Source organism: Cyanistes caeruleus, unplaced genomic scaffold (genome assembly GCF_971803275.1).
Source record: "Cyanistes caeruleus unplaced genomic scaffold, bCyaCae1.hap1.1 HAP1_SCAFFOLD_99, whole genome shotgun sequence".
Lineage (NCBI taxonomy): Eukaryota > Metazoa > Chordata > Aves > Passeriformes > Paridae > Cyanistes > Cyanistes caeruleus.
This window is the reverse complement of record NW_028255901.1, coordinates 975057-992799: the sequence shown is the minus strand read 5'-3', so window position 1 is coordinate 992799 and position 17743 is coordinate 975057. Positions and strand designations below refer to the sequence as shown.

At 51.4% G+C, this 17743-nt stretch overlaps 1 protein-coding gene across 1 annotated transcript; it reads right to left on the bottom strand.

Annotated features, from left to right (window-relative positions):
* Nucleotides 1-3252: 3252 nt before the first annotated feature.
* Nucleotides 3253-16879, bottom strand: LOC111944906 (serine/threonine-protein kinase pim-1-like). The gene is made up of 9 exons (XM_086873466.1): nt 16775-16879; nt 6816-7019; nt 6655-6705; nt 6084-6450; nt 5266-5442; nt 4862-5009; nt 4453-4672; nt 3771-3905; nt 3253-3484 (listed from the first exon to the last, which is right to left on the bottom strand). The coding sequence occupies exons 1-6, from the start codon at nt 16877-16879 to the stop codon at nt 4903-4905; spliced, it is 1011 nt and encodes a 336-aa protein (XP_086729592.1). The 3' UTR covers nt 3253-3484; nt 3771-3905; nt 4453-4672; nt 4862-4902.
* Nucleotides 16880-17743: the final 864 nt, after the last annotated feature.

The following is a 17743-nucleotide window of genomic DNA, read 5'->3' as shown; positions in this document are numbered from 1 at the left end:
AAGGCCAGGATGGATGGGGCTTGGAGCAGCCTGGGATAGTGGAAGGTGTCCCTGCCATGGCAGGGGGTGGAATGAAATGAACTTTAAGGTCTCTTCCAAGCCAAGGCATTCTGTGATTCTGTGATTTTGGGAGAGATGATGAAGCTCTGGCTCAGCTTTATCTCAGCAAATGTCTGGAGCCAGCAGCAGCCATGGGTGGGATCATCTCCTCCTCCCTCTTGCTGTGGCTGTAACTCACCCAAGGGCAGTGTCATAAATGAAATTGAAATTTGGACAGCTAGGGTTATTGGGTTAACAGCAGTTTAATAACAAGAAAAAAGATGATACAATTTAGTGAATTGAATGCAAGAATACAATTTAGTGGATTGAAGAGCAATTTGATATAGAAGGAATACAATTTAGTAAAAGAGTACCATTTAGTGAATATATTCATATTCACTAAATTCACTATTCAATATTCATATGTATGAATATATATGAATATAGCTTGCCAATATATATGATTAAAGCATGAGCAAAACTGACAGAGGTACGGAGAGGGCTTCTCACCTCACCTTCTATACAAAAGAAAGCAATTCAAACTAAACTTATATACTCTATGCTCATATATATTCATTCATGTTACTCCTGAGTCTCCTCCAATTTCTGATTCTATAATTTTACATCACTGTTCTTCATGGTGCATGCTTCACTTGTTGCTAGGTGTTCTTATGTCTTCTTTCGTTGGTATTTTGGACAAAGGCTTACACTCATCCTTGTTGTCCTCTGGATAACCTTACAGGCTGTGTGTGCATACTAAGTGTTGTGTTATGTAAGTAAGCATTGTGCTCCACTAATTAGCCTTATATTTTATAATTTTCAGGCCCTCTACCTAAAATCATTCCAACTTTATCCATCACAAGGTTGATTTTGTCTTAGGGCATTCCTTATCTCAAAACTATATCCTGTATCTTAATTTTAACATGTAACATCTGTAGAGGGGGTTCATCTGCCTTGTAACACCAATTCCCTTGATTGCTTCTAATAATAACTTTCCAAATAGTTACACTTTAGTTAGCACAAATCATTTCCATTTATTACAGGAGGGTGTGGAAACAGGAGCATTGTTTGGTGTGGCCTCCTCTCTGCCTTTCACACCTTTCAGTGCTTTGAGCCAGCCAAGAGCTTTCTCCAGGAGTGCAATGAAGCAGCTGTTGCTGCTCCCAGCTCTGGCTCTTCCCAGTCTCTGCCCCTGCCTGGTTTTGTCCCTCTTGCTGTGCCCTCTGTTCCCCCAGGGGGCTGCCCCAGGCTGAGGGATCAGATCCAGGCACTGCTGCTGCTCCCTGGGGACCAGCCCCAGTTTGGTTGTTGCTGTCAGTGCCAGCAGAAGCGGTGGCTGGAGCAGCGGGTGCTGACAGTGGCCCAAGGCCCGGGGCTGGAGGGGTCCCTGGGCTGGGGCTGGGAGGGAGCTGCCCCTTGTTCTCCCTCTGCCTCCCGCAGAGCTGGGCCGGGCACAAGTGGGGCAGCAGAGCCAACAGGGAGCCTGCGAGTCTCTTGCAGCCGTGCCTGCTCAGAGTTTGGCCTTGGAGCTTCAGGTGGGCAAAGGCAGCTGCTCTGCTCCCTCTGCGTGTGCCCGTGTTCAGCAGTGCTGCTCCATCAGTCTGTGCCCAGCAACGGGGAAAAGCCTCAGCCCTGCAGGGCCAGGAGCTGCCGGGCTCTGCCTGAGCAGCTCAGCCAGCGGGAAGGGAGCTGCTCCACACGGGAACCAGGAGCAAAGGACGTGCCTTTTCTAGGACATGTTTTATGTATAAAAAAACCCAAAACATAATAACAAGAAACAAAAAACAAAACAAACAAAAAAAACACCAAAAAAAAAAAAGATAAAAATTGCCCCCAAATGTGTAGTGAAAAATCTTCTATAACACTGGAGTAAGAAACAGGTAACAGATCTTTTGAAAAAGAGAACTCAGCTTTGATTTTAGTTCCTTGGTTTGTACACGTCCTAGTGGAAAGGATGCATTAGCTGCCTTCCTTTACAGATTTGATGGATGTTTTCCAATATCAAGATCTTTTACAATGCAGTTAAATGAATAGGAAATTGAAATACATGTTCTTCATGACTGTGTCTTAAGTGTCAAAATTTTGCAGTTTGAAACTTGGACCTAAAGTGTTGCAAATGGAAGTGATAAATGCCAATGGACTGAGGGAATGCAGCTTTTCCTATGGGATGTGCAGCACTCCAAGGACTTCCTCAGTGGGGCTGTGGGTGCTTGGAGCTTTGTCCTGTGCCACTCTGGGATGTCATGAAATGGGACTTCACCTGCCACCAGCCCAGGTCATGCTCTGCCACCCCAGCTCCTTGGACCCTGTGTCCCCAAAGAAGACACAAGGTGTTTCTGCTGCTCCACCTTTGCACAGATCCACAGAGAGCTGGGATTATCCCAAGTCTCGTGTCTCCACTGTGCCATATTCCTAAAGAACCAGCAGCCCATCCTGACGAATATGGTGAGTTATGTGGATGGTTGTCAGCTCCCTTTCCTGCCTAGAAATCCTGAAACTGCTTCTAAGTGCTGTTCCCTTCAGCTCTTGGACACCTACTCACACAGAGCTGGGAAAAAAATGCCCTGGCCATGGCTTACAAGGTGAGTTATGCCAAAGTTAGAGTTCTGTGGGAAATCTCTATCCATCCCTATCCTTTTAATATATCTGTACGTGGGGGTGTGCATGGATGTGTCTTGGATGGAAAGGAAGGAGTGTGCAAACAACGTGACTGACACTTTCACTCTCTGTGTTCATTCCATACTCATGGGTACAAAGATATTATGGAAACCTTTGCAAGGACAGACCTTCTGTCCATGGATACAGAGACATCCAAGAGCCCCTGGCACAGACAGACCCTTCTGTCCATGGCTACAGAGACATCCAAGAGCCCCTGGCACAGACAGACCCTTCTGTCCATGGATACAGAGACATCCAAGAGCCCCTGGCACAGACAGACCCTTCTGTCCATGGATACAGAGACATCCAAGAGCCCCTGGCACAGACAGACATTGCTGCTCTTCAGCCAGTGACAGGATGAGTCCCTGAGACTGGGGCTTGGCCTTCCTCGTGGTGAGGGGCATCAAGGAAGGCTGCAGTGTGATGGAGACTGTGATGGGCTGGGAACTCACTGGGGGAAAGGAGGGAGCAGTTGTGAAGTAAAAGGCAGGTGTGGGACACAACTGTTCAGAGAAGGGCTGAGCTACAGCTTGAGCAAGCTGAAAAATGTCATTTGGGGTCATCCCAGATGGATTTCATTTCAGAAGTTATGGAACAAGTTTAATTTTTGGGGGGTGTCATGTTTTCCCTTGGAGGTGGACACTGTGCAGACTTGAGCTGCATTGCCAAAATGCTCAAGTCTCTGCTGCAGGTCACAGCGTTTCTTCTTTGGCTGATCCCGGCCCGGTGCTGAGCCCAGCAGAGCCCTGGCAGAGCCCAGAGCAGCCTCAGCATCCGCAGAGCCCGGCTGCAAGGAGAGAAAGCAGAAACCGCCCGTCAGCTGAAGGCTCCTGTCCCCTTGTCCCAGCCAGCCGCGGTGCCCAGGCCATGCTGGCCGTGCTCAGAGCTGGGCCCAAAGCTGCCCATCACTGCTGCCTTGGGGAGCAGAGCAGGAGGGCAGGACATGTGCCCAGCCTGCAGCCAGCCACGGCAGATCCAGCCCCTCAGCAGCTGCCCAGAGCGGGATGCTCCTGTGCCTGCTGCCATCTCCCAAAAGCTCTTGTCCCACCCATGCCAAGGAGATGAGGACCCACCTCACACCATCCGCTGCCACAAGAAAAGCTGGTCCCAAACAATGTCCTCAGTCTTCTCCAAGGGCACGGCCCATCCACGCCACAGCTGGTCCCAAGCACTTCCTGATCCAGACTGGACCCCACCTGGAACGCTTCCTTTAGAAAAACAAACAACAAATTAATGAAAATAGGTTACAGACAAAAAGGGGAAACAAGAAAAATGGTAAAAAATCTTATCTCTGTCAGGAGCTTGAGGAAGGCCCAACCCCTACATTCTGGGGATAAACCCACCCATGGGTGAGGGAAGCCCATGCTTTCTCCCTTCCCCCTGCACTGTCCCCCAAAATCACGGTGATCCCAAAGCAAAGCAGGGGAGTGGAGCAGCCCAAGCCCTTCCTTGCCTGCACAGCAAAGCAGCCGTGCTCAGGTTCTGGAGTCCCACCTGTGCTCCTGCCATGGGGGTTTGTTTGTGTCGGGCTGGCTGCCCCAGCCCCAGCCCGGGGCACGGTGGGTGCTGGGGGCTGTTGGCAGGGCCAGGATCCCACTCCCATTTCGTAACCACCCCAGCCCACGCCCCCAGCCCTGCCAAAAACCAGCTGGGCAGCCACTGAGGAATCAGCTGCATCTGCCCCAGTGAAAGGGGAAACCTTTGGTTCCCGGCCAATGCACAAATCTGGGAGCATCCCCCTGGGTCTGGACTTACCTGAAAATTCCCTGTGGAGCCTGGCTTTGAAGAAGGTGCCAGAATCAAAGTCCATCATCGCCAGCTCCCGCTGGCCAGGTGGAGGAAGAGGTTGTCATCCTTGCTGCTGTCCTCCATGTCTCCAGCAGCAGCAGCAGCAGCCCCACCTGGTACAGCTTCTCCAGGGGCTCCTTCTTCCCTGGGGTGACACCAGGCTGTCAGGGTTCTGCCCAGGGCCCGGCTGTCAGTGAAGCAGGACAAGCAAAACCAGCTCAGATGGTGCCCACCAGTGCTGGGCAGAGCAGCTCAGCTCCAGCACAAGGGCTGTGTGTTCCCATTTGATGACCCCAGTGCAGTGACACAGGCAGGACAAAAAAGTCTGGGTTTCTGTGCTGCTGATTGCCAGGGCATGTGTGGAGCTGTAACTTACCAGGTCCCTGCATCACTGTGCCTGTGGCTCTCTCCCTTCTTCTAGGGCTGATGAATATCCTGCATCCAGGGATCACAGGACAGGTCTTCTAATGAGGGCCTGTCCAAGGAGTTCAGGGATAAACACCACCTGATCAGAATCTGGCAGTCTGGGGAGAGAAACCACAAACCACTGGTCAGTTGGAGAAGGCTCCTGTCTGCTTTGCCCCACTATTCCCGTGCCCAGGCCACGCTGGATGTGCTCAGAGCTGGGCCTAAACTTTCCCATCAATTCTTTGTTTTGGAGGAGAGCAGGAGAGCAGGACATGTGCCACCTCCTCAGCAGCTGCCAGAGCGGGATGCTCACGAGCCCGCTGCTGTCTCCCAGCACTGGTGTTCCCCCCGTGCCCAGAGATGAGGATCCACCTTGGGAGAGCCGTTGTGGCAGCGGGAGCTGGCCCCATCTGATGTTCCTGCCCCTCCTGAAAGGGTGCTCCCCGCAGACCATCTCGTGCAGCAGGATGCCCAGGGACCAGACGGTCGCTGCCTCGCCATGGTACCAGCCGAAGTCGTTCCATTCCGGGGGGCTGTATGACGGTGTTCCTATGGAATATGGATGGAGCTCATCAGGGGGATGCTGCTGCTCCCAGAGCCTGGCCCCAGCATCCCTGGGCATGTGGGGGCTGCCCCAGTGGCACACGGGGTGACCTGCTGCCCTCTAACCAGCACCTGGGACTTGGGTACAAATCCATGTCTCAAAAAGAACCCACTGGTGTTGGAAGAGGGCAGCAGAAACCCTGGCAAGGCCCGACCATGACATACAAAGGGAAATACCCACTCAGTGCTGGGTAAAAACCACACCCACATCCTCCCTGCTGGCATTGCCCAAAACATATCTTGAACCAAGTCAAACCAGGTGAGCAGAGCAGTCCAAGCCTTTTCTCACCTGCACACCAAACCAGCAGGTGCACAGGTTCTGCCTCCCCCTCTCTGCTACCTCAACCATGGGGGTTTTGTCAGGCTGGCTGCCCCATCCCCAGTCCTGGGCAGAGTGGCAGGCAAAGGCTGCCAGCAGGGCTGGAAGATGGGTCCCCACCCAGCTCTGCTCAAAAGCAACTTGGCTGAAGACTCAGTCCTGTGACTGGCAGCCAAAGGGAGAATCCCTCCTGCCACACCCAGGTTGGGCCAGGAGATGTTGGGCCAGGAGATGCCAGGACCGGGAGCCTGCTCCTGTGTGGGCTCACCTGCAAACTGAGTGTAGGCTGTGTCCTGCAGGTAGGTGCCACAGCCGAAGTCGATCAGTTTTGCCTCGCCGGTGTCCAGGTCTACCAAGACGTTCTCAGGTTTGATATCTCTGTGCAGGACCCCGCAGCTGGTGCAGTGCCGCACGGCCGCCAGCACCTGCTGGAACAGCTCCCGCGCCTCTTCCTCGGACAGGAACCTCCGTGCCCGAATGAAACGTCGCAGGTCCTGACACCGCTCCGGGCGCTCCAGCACCATCACGATGGTGTTGGGGAGCTCAAACCATTCCAGCAGCTGCACCACACCGGGGAAGCCTGTGGACACCTTGTCCAGCAGCACTATCTCCAGGGGTGCGCTGGTGCCGTCGGGCTGCGGGAGGAGCACGGTGCCGTCAGTGGGGCTGAGGCCGTGCCAGGGCTCGGGAAGCCCTCAGCCAGCCCGGGATGCTCTGTGCCCTCCGCTGGCCCCACGCCCGCTCTCCCTGCAGGTGTCCTGGCGGCTCCCACCCTGCCGGGCCCCGGCTCATCCCCGCCCGGCACGGCCCGGCTTCTGCCGCTGGCCCCGCTCACTCACCAGCTCGCCCCAGTGCCGGACGCGGTTCCGTGGCACCTTTTTGATGGCCACCTGCAAGCCAAAGGGAACAGCGGATTCAGCTCACCGCCCACCGTGTCCAGCCCCATCCTCCTCCTCCGCCCCCTCCTCCTCCTCCGCCCGCCGCCGGCCCCTCTGCTCACCGGGAGTCCGTCCGAGAGCCGAGTGGCCGCAAAAACTCTGCCAAAGCCGCCGCGCCCCAGCAGTGACCCCACTCGGTAGCGCTGCTGCAGGGCCTGCTGCGCCTTCCCTGGGGAAGAGACGCGGCCGTCAGTGCTCGGCCCGGGGCCAGGAACGGCCCCCGAGCGCTCCCCGAGCTCCCCGGGCCGGGCACCCGCAGGCGTTCCCTCATTGGAACGCGACAGCGGCGGAGCTCGGGCCGGGGAAGCCGCAGCGGAGGCGGCGGCAGCGGCCGCACCGCCTGTGTCCTCCGCGGGCCCCGGGAGGAGCCGGGGCCGGGGCCGGGGCCGGAGCCGGGGCCGGGGCCGGGGCCGGGGCCGGGGCCGGGGCCGGGGTCGGGGTCGGGGTCGGGGTCGGGGTCGGGGTCGGGGTCGGGGTCGGGGTCGGGGTCGGGCCAGGCGGAGCCAAAGGGCGGCAATGCCGCCCCAGCCCCTGGCACTGATGCCCGCCCAGCACAGCCAGAGCCAGGCGAAGAGGAGACCTCGGCGGGATGGGCGGGGGAGGGGACGGGGCCGGGGCCGGGGCCGGAGACGGAGACGGGGCAGCCCCGCCCGGGGCCGGGGGCGGGCTGGGGGCATGGCCCGGGTGGGCACGGGGAGAGGGAACCTGAAAGAGGAGGGGACACTGGGAAAGGGAGACCGGGAGAAGATGAGGGACAGTGGGAGAGGGAGAAGAGAGAGAGAATTGATAAATTTTCTGCTGTCGCTGCTTTCGCTGCTGCTGCTGCCGCCGCTGCCGCTGCAACTGAAGCCCCGGGGCCGTTTGTCCCCGTGTCCGTTTGTCCGTTGCCCGCTCGGCCCCGGCCCGAGCCCCGCGCTCCCCGGGCAGCCCCTGAGCCTGGCCAAACACGGCAACTTTGCCCTGCTGAGCCAAGAGCCAGAGTCTGGACTCCTGCACAGGGGCACAGCAATGCCCTTGGCTGCTGCTGTGCCTTGTCCCTGCTGAGGCTCAGACACCGTCTGAGCACATTCCCTGAATGCAGAATTTGTACCTGAGCCAAGCACTGCACTTGTGTCTCCAGCATTGCTTTCCAAGGAAAACAGGGCAAGGCAAACTGGCTATAGCTCAGGGTATTTTACAGTGTCTAAAACTTGCCAAGTCTCAGATCTTAGAGGTGAGAGCCATTTGGAATGAATGCGATGGAGAAACAGTGCAAGATGGAAAAGGGAAACATAAAAATAAATAGAGAAAAATAGAAAAAAAATCTTAGTGGTTGTTTCTTTTGATTTTATTTTCATTTCTTAAATAAGTTGTTTCAATTTTCCCAGAATCTTCTCCCCAGTCCCGTCTGTTCTTTCCAAAAACCTGTCCTGGAGAACAAGGCGCAGCTCCTGTCACAAGATGTGCCCCCAGCTGCAGCTTCTCTTGGCTCCCCACACTGTGAGTGCAGCACAACTCTTGCAGCAAAGCAGGACAAATGTTTGAAGAACTTGACAACTTGTTCTCTCTTTTCCTTGTGGACAGGGGGGTTGTGCCATTGGTGAGGTTTTCATTGTTCCTCTTCTACCCAAAGAAAACATGATGGTCTACCAGGAATTGTTGGGGAATACAAGCCTGGCTGAATGTGGAGAAAGAATCTCCAGAGCCTGCAGCCAGCAGTGGAGAGCTCATCATTCCAACAGCCCCATGGACATCTGGAAAGTGATCTGGAACATGAAGATGGGCTGACAGAGGGAGTTTGTTTCTGTGTTCAGTTGAGATGATCCTACATCTCTTGCTGTGGGAGAAATCAAGAGCACAATCAGGTGATGATAAGCAGCAGAACATGATAAGCTGGACCTGTCAGTGGATGAGAGAAAGAATGTGAAAAGGAGAAATGCAGGGAATGACTTGGTGAACTTTGTGTGCAAGAAGGGTCATTTTTTCCTAATAATTCCCAATTCATTCCCTTTGCTTTTATCCTTTTAACAAGGCCAATTGCATCTCAGATTCCCAATGAAATGAGAACCCTGAGCTTGTGGAGCTGCCTGAAAGGTGCCCTGTTCCTTTTTCTTCTGCTGCTCAGAAGAAACAATGAAGCGAGTTGGGAAGTTCTGGTTTTTCTTTCTCCGGGTGGATTTTTTCATTTTATTTGCCACTGCAGAGGCAATTTCTGTGATGGCCTCTGTCAGTTGATTCTATTTCAGCAGCAGCAGCAGCAACAGGGCTGTGTTTGAGCACTGCAAATGTGACCTGTGTGGCTTTAATTCCCCTTGACTTAGTGCTCAGGGACTTGGGAGCATTTGGAGATCTACTACTCATGAGGCCTTTTTAACAAGAAGTCCAAGTTCTCCGTCATAAAACCACAGCAGGTAGCACTGATTGAAAGAGGCAATTGCAGTTTTACTGCTAAAATTCAAGTGGCAAGTAGAAGAGGGGCAAGAGCAGCCAGGATCTACAATTGCCAAGGCCAGGGCACCAACAGCCTCCTGCTGTCACCTCAGGGTGAGTAAAACAGGGCTGAAAACAGCGCTGGAACCCGATCCTTTCTTCCTCTGAGGGCTGGCTGAGGGCAGCAGAGGCGGGCCCTGAGGAATCAGGGCTGTTTGTGGGGGATTGTTGCTGTAGTCCAGCATTGCCCTGGCAAAAGCCCTGGGAAGCCGAGGCAGGAGCAGGTGGGAAGGGCCGGCGCTGCTGCTGCTCCTGGCCGGGAGCCCCGGCCGGGCCGGGCCTGCGCCCGCTGCGCTGCGGCTGCTGCTGCTGCCAGAGCCGGGCGGGACTCGGGGACAGGGAATGGACACGGGGGGACAGCAAAGGCCTTGGGGGCTGCAGGGATGTTGGTGCTGGGGCCAGCGCCAGCACAGAGCTTCAGCCCGCAATGAACCCCGAGGGAAACGCTGGGGAAAGGCTCCATTCAGCCTTTCTTTACTCGGCGCTGTGAAGGGACCGAAATAAAAGGAGAGTGAGCAGGGCCCGACCCCTTCTCCTTTGGGAGGAGCCCCTGGGGCTGTGAGGGGCCGTGAGGGGAAATGAGAGATTCTATGGGGCCATGAGAGGTTCTATGGGGCCATGAGAGGTTCTATGGGGCTGTGAGGGGAAATGAGGGGCCATGAAGGGACATGAGGGGCTGTGAGAGGTTCTATGAGGCCATGAGAGGTTCTGTGGGGCCATGAGAGGTTCTATGGGGCCATGAGGGGTAGTGAGGGGCCATGAGGGGCTGTGAGGGGCCAAGAGATGTTCTATGGGGCCATGAGAGGTTCTATGGGGCCATGAAGGGCTGTGGGGGGCCATGAGGGGCTGTGAGGGGCCATGAGGAGCCTCAGCCCTGGCAGGAGGGGTCCCACCATGTCCCCAGGGCAGAGCAGCCGTGAGGGGCCACGAGTGCAGATGTGGCAGCAGAGCGGGCTTGGGGCACCTCTGGGAGGGGATGAGACCCTTCCCCAGCTCCAAACCACACTAAACCCACCATTAAAAGGATTTTCCATCTTTAGAATCCACTGGCAACTTGGAAATGACTGTACAGTTTAAACCCAGTGGGAAAAGCAAGGGAATTTTCCCAGTGAGAGACATCCAGCCATTTTTATTCATGTCCAAGATTTAAAAGTCTTGACAGTGAAAAGTAATACTAATAAATAATAATAACAACAAGTTTATTTCTTGAATAATAATTCTTCTGAATCCAAACAATCAGCTCAGAAACATGTTTTTGTTTGTAATAGATTAGTAGTAAAGAAATAAATTGAAATAGATTTCATTTGTAATTCAGACATGTTTCATCCTTTTCCCCATTTCTGGTCTCCTTCCTCCAGGGTCATTTCCTTTACTCACCCACTTTCTAATAGGTAGAAGGGAGTTAAGCACACTGGAAAAGACAACAGCTCCTGTTTCCAAGGGAAGCAGCCACCACTCCAGGGAACCTGAATTGCCCCCAGGCACGTGTGTGCACTTGAAGGGTGAGCAGGTGTTGGGGACAGAGATCTCAAACTCCTTCTAAGGCTGTGAGAAACCCACCAGTGGCAAAGTATCATTGTGGGTCAGCTCCTGCTGAAATTCCATTCCCCCACACTCTCCAAATGGGCAGGCAGGGCTGGGCTCTGGCAGGGTTCAGTTTTGAGTGCCTTGTGCTCCCTGGCATGGAAGTGATCCTATGAACTCTGGTACTGATGGATTGTGGAATGGCTGCTGAAGGAGGAGGGGGAATCTCAGCAGACAGGAAAGTCTCTTCTTCTCCTGTCTCCCTGCAGAACCCCCTCTCCAAAGAGAAATGCCTGTGCTGGGTTTCCATGGCACCCCTTCCCTCAGCCCAGTGTCTGAGCCACTGTGTGCTCTGCAGGAGCCAAAGCCAGAGGAGTCCCAATATCAGTCACCCCACGGTCCCCACACAGCAGGAGAAAGCACTGCTTGCAGTGGGGCTGCTGATCTGTGACCCGTCCTGGTTCCATCCACCCCACTCCTCTCAGCCACAGGCACCAGAAGGATCCCAGGAAAGCCACAGTGCTCTACCAGATGCCAGGAGCACTCCCTGCTGTGGCCTCAGGGATGCTGGGTGACCTCGTGGATGAGGATCTGTGGCTGGTGATGGAATGTGTGGATGGAGGCCCTTGACAGGAGGTTGTTGGAGACACGTGTGGGGCTGAAGGAGAGATGGCAGCTGTCAGTGGGGAGGGCAGGGACCCCACTTGTGAGTCCATTGCCTTGGACACCCTCAGCCACAAGATGTCCAAGGAGTCACACAAGGCTTTGGCACTCTCAGCCTTCTTTCCCCCAAGTTCCTGCTTTCTGGACATTGACAGTAGAGAACTTTGCTTGTTTCTAGAACTAGAACTAAGATCCCAGATGGAACAAGCCTTGCTGGTTTTAGTCAGAAGCATCAGTGACCAAAAGTTGTGTTTCCATTGGTTTGCTCACATCTTTGTTCCTTCTCAGTGTTCAGGCTGGGCTGTGGGGTGTCCTCATTTGCTGCATTTTCTGAGTTCCTCTTGGATCCCTTGAGCAATAGGTTGTGCCCTCTGAGGATCCTTTGTGCTCCTTGGTGACCCAGGAGAACCTTGCAGGCGGTTTTTGGGGGAGCTGCTGCTGTGATGTCACAGGAACATTGCCATGTCCTTGTGGTGTTCCCGTTGCTGTGGGGCACAGAGGCCTCAGTGTCAGAGCGGCTCTGGGCACCTGCTCATTGCCTGAGGATCCTCCTGCCCGAGGCATTCTCAGCAGCCAGCCCAGCCCCTGACGGGTGTCCTTCTGTCCTGGCAGGGGGACAGACAGTCTGCAGACGTGTGCAGCACAGCCAAAATGATCCAGCAAGTGGTTGCTGCAGTTTGCACTCTGGGCTCTGTGGCTTCTGATGGGTATTTTTTAACCCACTGGGCCCCTAAGTCGAGGATTTCCCCAGGTGCACCATATGTGCCTTTGGGATTGCTGTGGGCTTTCTGTTCTTCCTTTGGAACAGAGGTGATTTTGAACGAAAATTGCCATTAAGATGCCATCCGTTTGGGAGAGCTCCTGCCAACAACTTCTTTAAAAAGGGGTTGTTTGTAGCCAGCAGGCTGTGCACAGAATTTGGAATGGAGCCTGGGGGGGTTCTGTTCCCCAGAGAAGAGTCTGTGGCAGTGAACTCTGGCACTCCCTCTGTTTGCTGATGCAGCCAAAAACTGGACACAGCCTTGTATTTTGTGCTGTTCTCTTGCTTGCTGTGTGATCCAAAAGGACTGTGGCTCCAGGAGGGAAGTTGTGAAAGCAAAATGCTCTCTTGGCATTGACTTGTTGTGTGGGATTTTCCAGCAGAGGCAGCTTTTTCTCCTAACAGCATCTGGTTCAGGTGAAGGTCCCCTCACACATGGATACTGCACAGCTCCTTCTTCAGTGAGCAGGGAAGGAACCTTTGGTGTTCAGAGATCCCAGTTGTTCCCTTTCAACACCAGTATGAGCCCAGTAAGCTCCAGTATGATCCTTGTCACATGGCAGCACTCCCAGGATGGTCCCAGTTGCCTCTGACTAGATCAACCCAGTCAGTCCCAGTATGATGCCATTGGCTCCCAGCATGCTCCCAGTTGCTCCCAGTCACCCCCAGTATGGGGGATGATGTGCATGGTGTGTTCCCAGTCATTCTCAGATACTCCCAGTATGAGTCCAGTCACTCCCAGTATGATCCAAAATTGGATTGCTGGGAGGCCTCATGGAATCCTGGAGACCATTGTGACACTCCAGGGCCCCATGGAACTGTGGTGACACCAGGTTGCCTGGGAGTGTTGATGTGCTGCAGGGTAGGAGGGCTCTGCACAGGGACCTGGACAGGCTGGATCCAGGGCCCAAACCCAACAAGGTGGGGTTTAACAAGTCCAAGTGCCAGGCCCTGCACTTTGGCCCCAACAACCGCTGCAGTGCTCCAGGCTGGGGACAGAGTGGCTGGACAGCAGCCAGGCAGAAAGGGAGCTGGGGCACTGATGGACAGCAGGCTGGGCATGAGCCAGCAGTGTGCCCAGGTGGCCAAGGAGGCCAATGGCCCCTGGCCTGGATCAGGAGCAGTGTGGCCAGCAGGAGCAGGGCAGGGATTCCTCCCCTCTACTCTGCACTGTTTGGGCAGCACCTCGAGTGCTGTGTCCAGTTCTGGGCCCCCAATTTAGGAAGGCCATGGAGGGGCTGGAGCGTGTCCAGAGAAGGGCAACAAGGCTGGTGAGGGGTCTGGAGCACAAGTCCTGTAAGTGATAGTAAAAGGTCTCAAAATCTTAGAAAATTCAGGGACTTAGAAAGGAAGTTAGGTTTGGAAAGGCCTTGGAAAAGCAGGCCCTGGGAAATGTTAGGCCTTGTACTTGATAAAGATCAGGTCAAACTGCACCTGTGTAGTCAGTAGATGATCATGATACAATTGTTAGATATGATTAGATATAATTATTGTTTAAAGAACATGAGGAACAATGTTAGGGGGCTTGGGGGGGATCACGAGAAATCCATGCTTGGGTAAAAACAATGCTTACAATAGAACAATGTAAGTTTAGTAATTAATATGTAAGTTATATAATGATAGAGTATAAAAGATGTTCAGTCCAAAACCAAGATGGGTCAGATTTGGGTATGTGTACCCCTGACACCCAGAGCTCTTAATAAAGCACCTGCATATGATCATTCGTGATTATGTGTGTTCGTGAACGCTAACAATTTCATCAGATTTCACTGGAATTTTGTGAGATATTTGTGGAATTTTATGGAATTTTTGTGGAATTTTGCAGGATATTGAGGGTATTTTGTGAGATGTTTCTGAAATTTGGTAGTATTTTGAAAAGATTTAGGGTTTTTTTTTAATTTTTCAGCAATTTCGTGAAATTTTGCTGGAATTTAATGGGATTTTGAGAAAATTTAAATAATTTTAAGGAATTTTTCTTGAATTTTCTGGGATTATCTTGAAATTTGAGGGATTTTTACTGAATTTTGTGGGATGTTGAGAAAATGTAAACATTTTTCTGGGATTTTTCTGGAATTTTGTGGGATTTTTTTGGAATGTTGTGGAATTCTCTAGACTTTTGTGGGATTTTGAAGAGACTTGAAAAATTTTGAGGGATTTTTCTGGGATTTTGTGGAAGTTTGTTGAAATTTTGTGGGATGTTTCTGGAATATTGTGGGATTTTGAGAAAATTTAAATAATTTTGTTAGATTTTTCTAAGACTTTGAGGGGTTTTGAGGAGATATGAAGAATTTTGAGTTATTTTTCGAGACTGTGTGGAAATTTGTGGAGATTTTGTGGGATGTTTTGGGAATTTTGAGGGATTTTTCCTGGAAAATTTGTGGGATATTGAGGACACTTGAAAAATTTTGAGGGATTTTTCTTAAATATGGGGAATTCGAGGAGATTTTGTGGGATTTTTCTGGAATTTGGTAGGGTTTGAGAAGATTTAGGGCGTTTTGTGGGATTTTTTCACTATTTTGTGATGCTTTTCAAGAATTTTGTGGGATTTTGAGAAAATTTAAAGAATTTCATGGGATGATTCAGGGTTTTTTTGGGATATTGAGGAGACTTGAAGAATTTTGAGGAATTTTTCCTAGATTGTATGGAAATTGGAAAAGATTTTGTGAGATGTTTCTGGAATTTTGTGGGATTTTTGTGGAATTTTGTGGGATTTTCATGGAATTTTGAAGGATTTTGAGGAGACATGAAGAATTTTGGGGGATTTTTCGTAGATTGTGTGGAAATTTGTAAAGATTTTGTGGGATGTTTCTGGAATTTGGTAGTGTTTTGAGAAGGTTAAGGGAATTTTGAGGGTTTTTTCACAATTTCGTGATGCTTTTCTGGAATTTTGTGAGATTTTGAGACATGTAAAGAATTTTGTGGGACGTTTCTGGAATTTTGTGTGTTTTTTTGGAATGTTGTCGAATATTCTGGAATTTGGTGAGAAATTGTGGATACTTGAAGAATTTTGCGAAGATTTCCTTAGATTGTGTTTGAATTTGTGAAGATTTTGTGGGAAGTTTCTGGAATTTGGTAGGGTTTTGAGAAGATTTTTCTGGAATTTTGTGGGATGTTTGTGGAATTTGGTAGGGTTTTGAGAAGATTTAGAGAGTTTCTTAGGATGATTGTGGTATTTTGTGGTATTTTTCTGGAATTTTGAGGGATGATTCTGGAATTTTGAGGGATTTTGAGGAGACTTGAAGAATTTTCAAAGATTTTTCTTAGATTTTATGAAAATTGGAGGAGATTTTGTGGGATGTTTGTTGAATTTCGAGGGATGTTTGTGGAATTTTCTGGGATTTTGTGGGATTTTGAGAAGACTTGAAGAATTTTGAAAGATTTTTCTTAGATAGTGTGGAAATTTGTGGAGTTTTTGTGGGACGTTTCTGGAATTTGGTAGGGTTTTAAGAAGATTTAGGGAAATTTTTGGGATGTTTCTGGAATTTTGTGGGATTTTTGTGGAATTTTGTGGGATATTGAGGAGACTTGAAGAATTTAGAGGGATTTTTCTCAGATTTTGTAGAAATTTGTGGACATTCTGTGGGATGTTTCTGGATTTCGTAGGGTTTTGAGAATTTTCAAGAAATTCTGTGGGGTTTTCTTTAATTTTGAGGGATTTTGAGGACATATGAACAATTTTGTGGGATTTTGGAGGTGCGCCTACAACTCCCGTGATGCTCCGCGGCACCTTTAAACCGTATTATACCGGCGCCTACAGCTCCCATCATCCCCCGCGGCCCACAGATTCCCTGTTACAGCCCCCCGAGTGCCCGCTCGGACCCCAAAGGGTCCCCAGATTTCCCCCCTTGACCCCCAAGTGTCCCCCTGACACCGAATTGTCCCACAGAATCCCTAAATGCCCCTCCAAGTGCGCACTCGATTCCCCTAAGTGTCCTCCAGACCCCCAAGTTCTCTCTAAATTCCCTCCCCAGACACAAAGCTGCCCCAAATGTTCCCCAGAAAAGTCTCCATGGACCCCAAAGTGGCCCCTTTTACCCTGTCTGAGAATAATTTCAAAATTATGATTAACGGGCTAAAAATAGGAGTAATTGGCATAAAGAGGGAGAAGTAGAGGTCAGTTAATTAATGAAGGGAATTGTGGTACTTAGAGCCAGAGAACAATAATGTTTTTTGTTCCTGAAAAGGTATCAATTCTTTTATATAAATGCAAAAACAAGGTTATAAGAATACAGAATAATATTACTATAAAAAGTAAAATTTTATTTTTATAAATTAATTAGATTTTAATGATAAACAAAAATTGATAAATGTTCTCAATGCTTTGGGATGTCAGTCCCAGGTGGGCGATGTCAGACATGCTGAGGCTCGGGGTTAGGAGCAGGTTGTCCAAACAGGGGCAGCCCACAAGGGGCTCATTCTTCTCCCTGACCAGACCTCCTCAGGAGACATTCAGCATCAGGATTGTAAAGAGTAAATCATGACCTCCTGATCAGTACACAAAGATGTTTTACAGTTTGAACAGTAGAACGTTGTCACCGTAAGGGGCCTTCTTTGTTAATATAGCTCATGTTGTGTCATGTTTGGTAAATACCAATGTTGTTGTACCAGCCTTGTTAATGCCACCTGGCCTTGTCTATTGCCTCTGCTGCTCCCGGCACCCCCCATGGCACCGATGACAGCACCCAGTGTGTAGATGAGCCCAACTCCCATGGGGGGTAGCACCCAGGGGAAGTGGGATTAACATCCAAAGACCCCTAGAATCAGCGAGCCAGGGCACAAACTGGACTACAAACTACACTAAGGAGCAAGGGAGAACATTGAGCAATTGACTGATGTTCCAGACTTTATCACCATAACTAAACCACATTTGCTCTCCACGACTACCCAAGATTTACAGTAAACCGGAGTCCTTCTAGAGGCTCACGTGAAGGCAGAATCCCTAGCTCTGCCCTGTGGCAATATTGAACATTTTTTCCTCTGGGTCATCCATTTGGAACAGCAGTGGTCGAGCTCTCCCACCCAAAGCTGCCCTCAATAAAGGCATTAAAAAGGAGCTGCTCTCCTTGCCTGTTCTTTTCAGAAGGACTGACCCCGTGGCAGAGTGACCCACGCTGCAGCACTGTGAGGGGGCTGTTCTCCATGGGATGGACTCAGCTTGGAGAAGTTCCTGGAGAAGTCTCCGGTGGGAGAGAGCCCAGGGTGCAGCAGGGGAACGACTCCTGTCCCTGAGCAGCAGGAAAAGCCCCGGGGGATGGAGTGACCATGGCCCCATTCCCTGTGTCCCTGCACTGCCGGGGGAGGAGGCACAGCTGGGAGGAGGGAGGGGTGGGGGAAGCTGGTTTTAAGGGTCTTCCTTTACTTCTCATGATCCTGCTCTGAGTTTTTGGAGTTTTCTGCCAGAAATCTCTCTCCTCCCCCACTCATCCACAGGGATTTGGGGCGGTTTTCCCTTTTTAGGGGAAAACCCAGTGATGCACTGATGCTCCTAATTAGCGCCGGGAGAAGTGAGGCTCCCGGGCTTCCCGCTGAGCCGGAGCCACCGAACACCCAGGGCAGGGAAAGGCGGGCCGGGAG

Coding starts and splice junctions, on each gene's coding strand:
- LOC111944906 (XM_086873466.1), bottom strand. CDS start 16,879: ATGGGAGTTGGGCTCATCTACACACTGGGTGCTGTCATCGGTGCCATG. Junction 5,443..6,083: donor AGCCTACACTCAGTTTGCAG/GTGAGCCCACAC, acceptor CATATTCCATAG/GAACACCGTCATACAGCCCC. Junction 5,010..5,265: donor GCCACAACGGCTCTCCCAAG/GTGGATCCTCAT, acceptor TTCTCTCCCCAG/ACTGCCAGATTCTGATCAGG.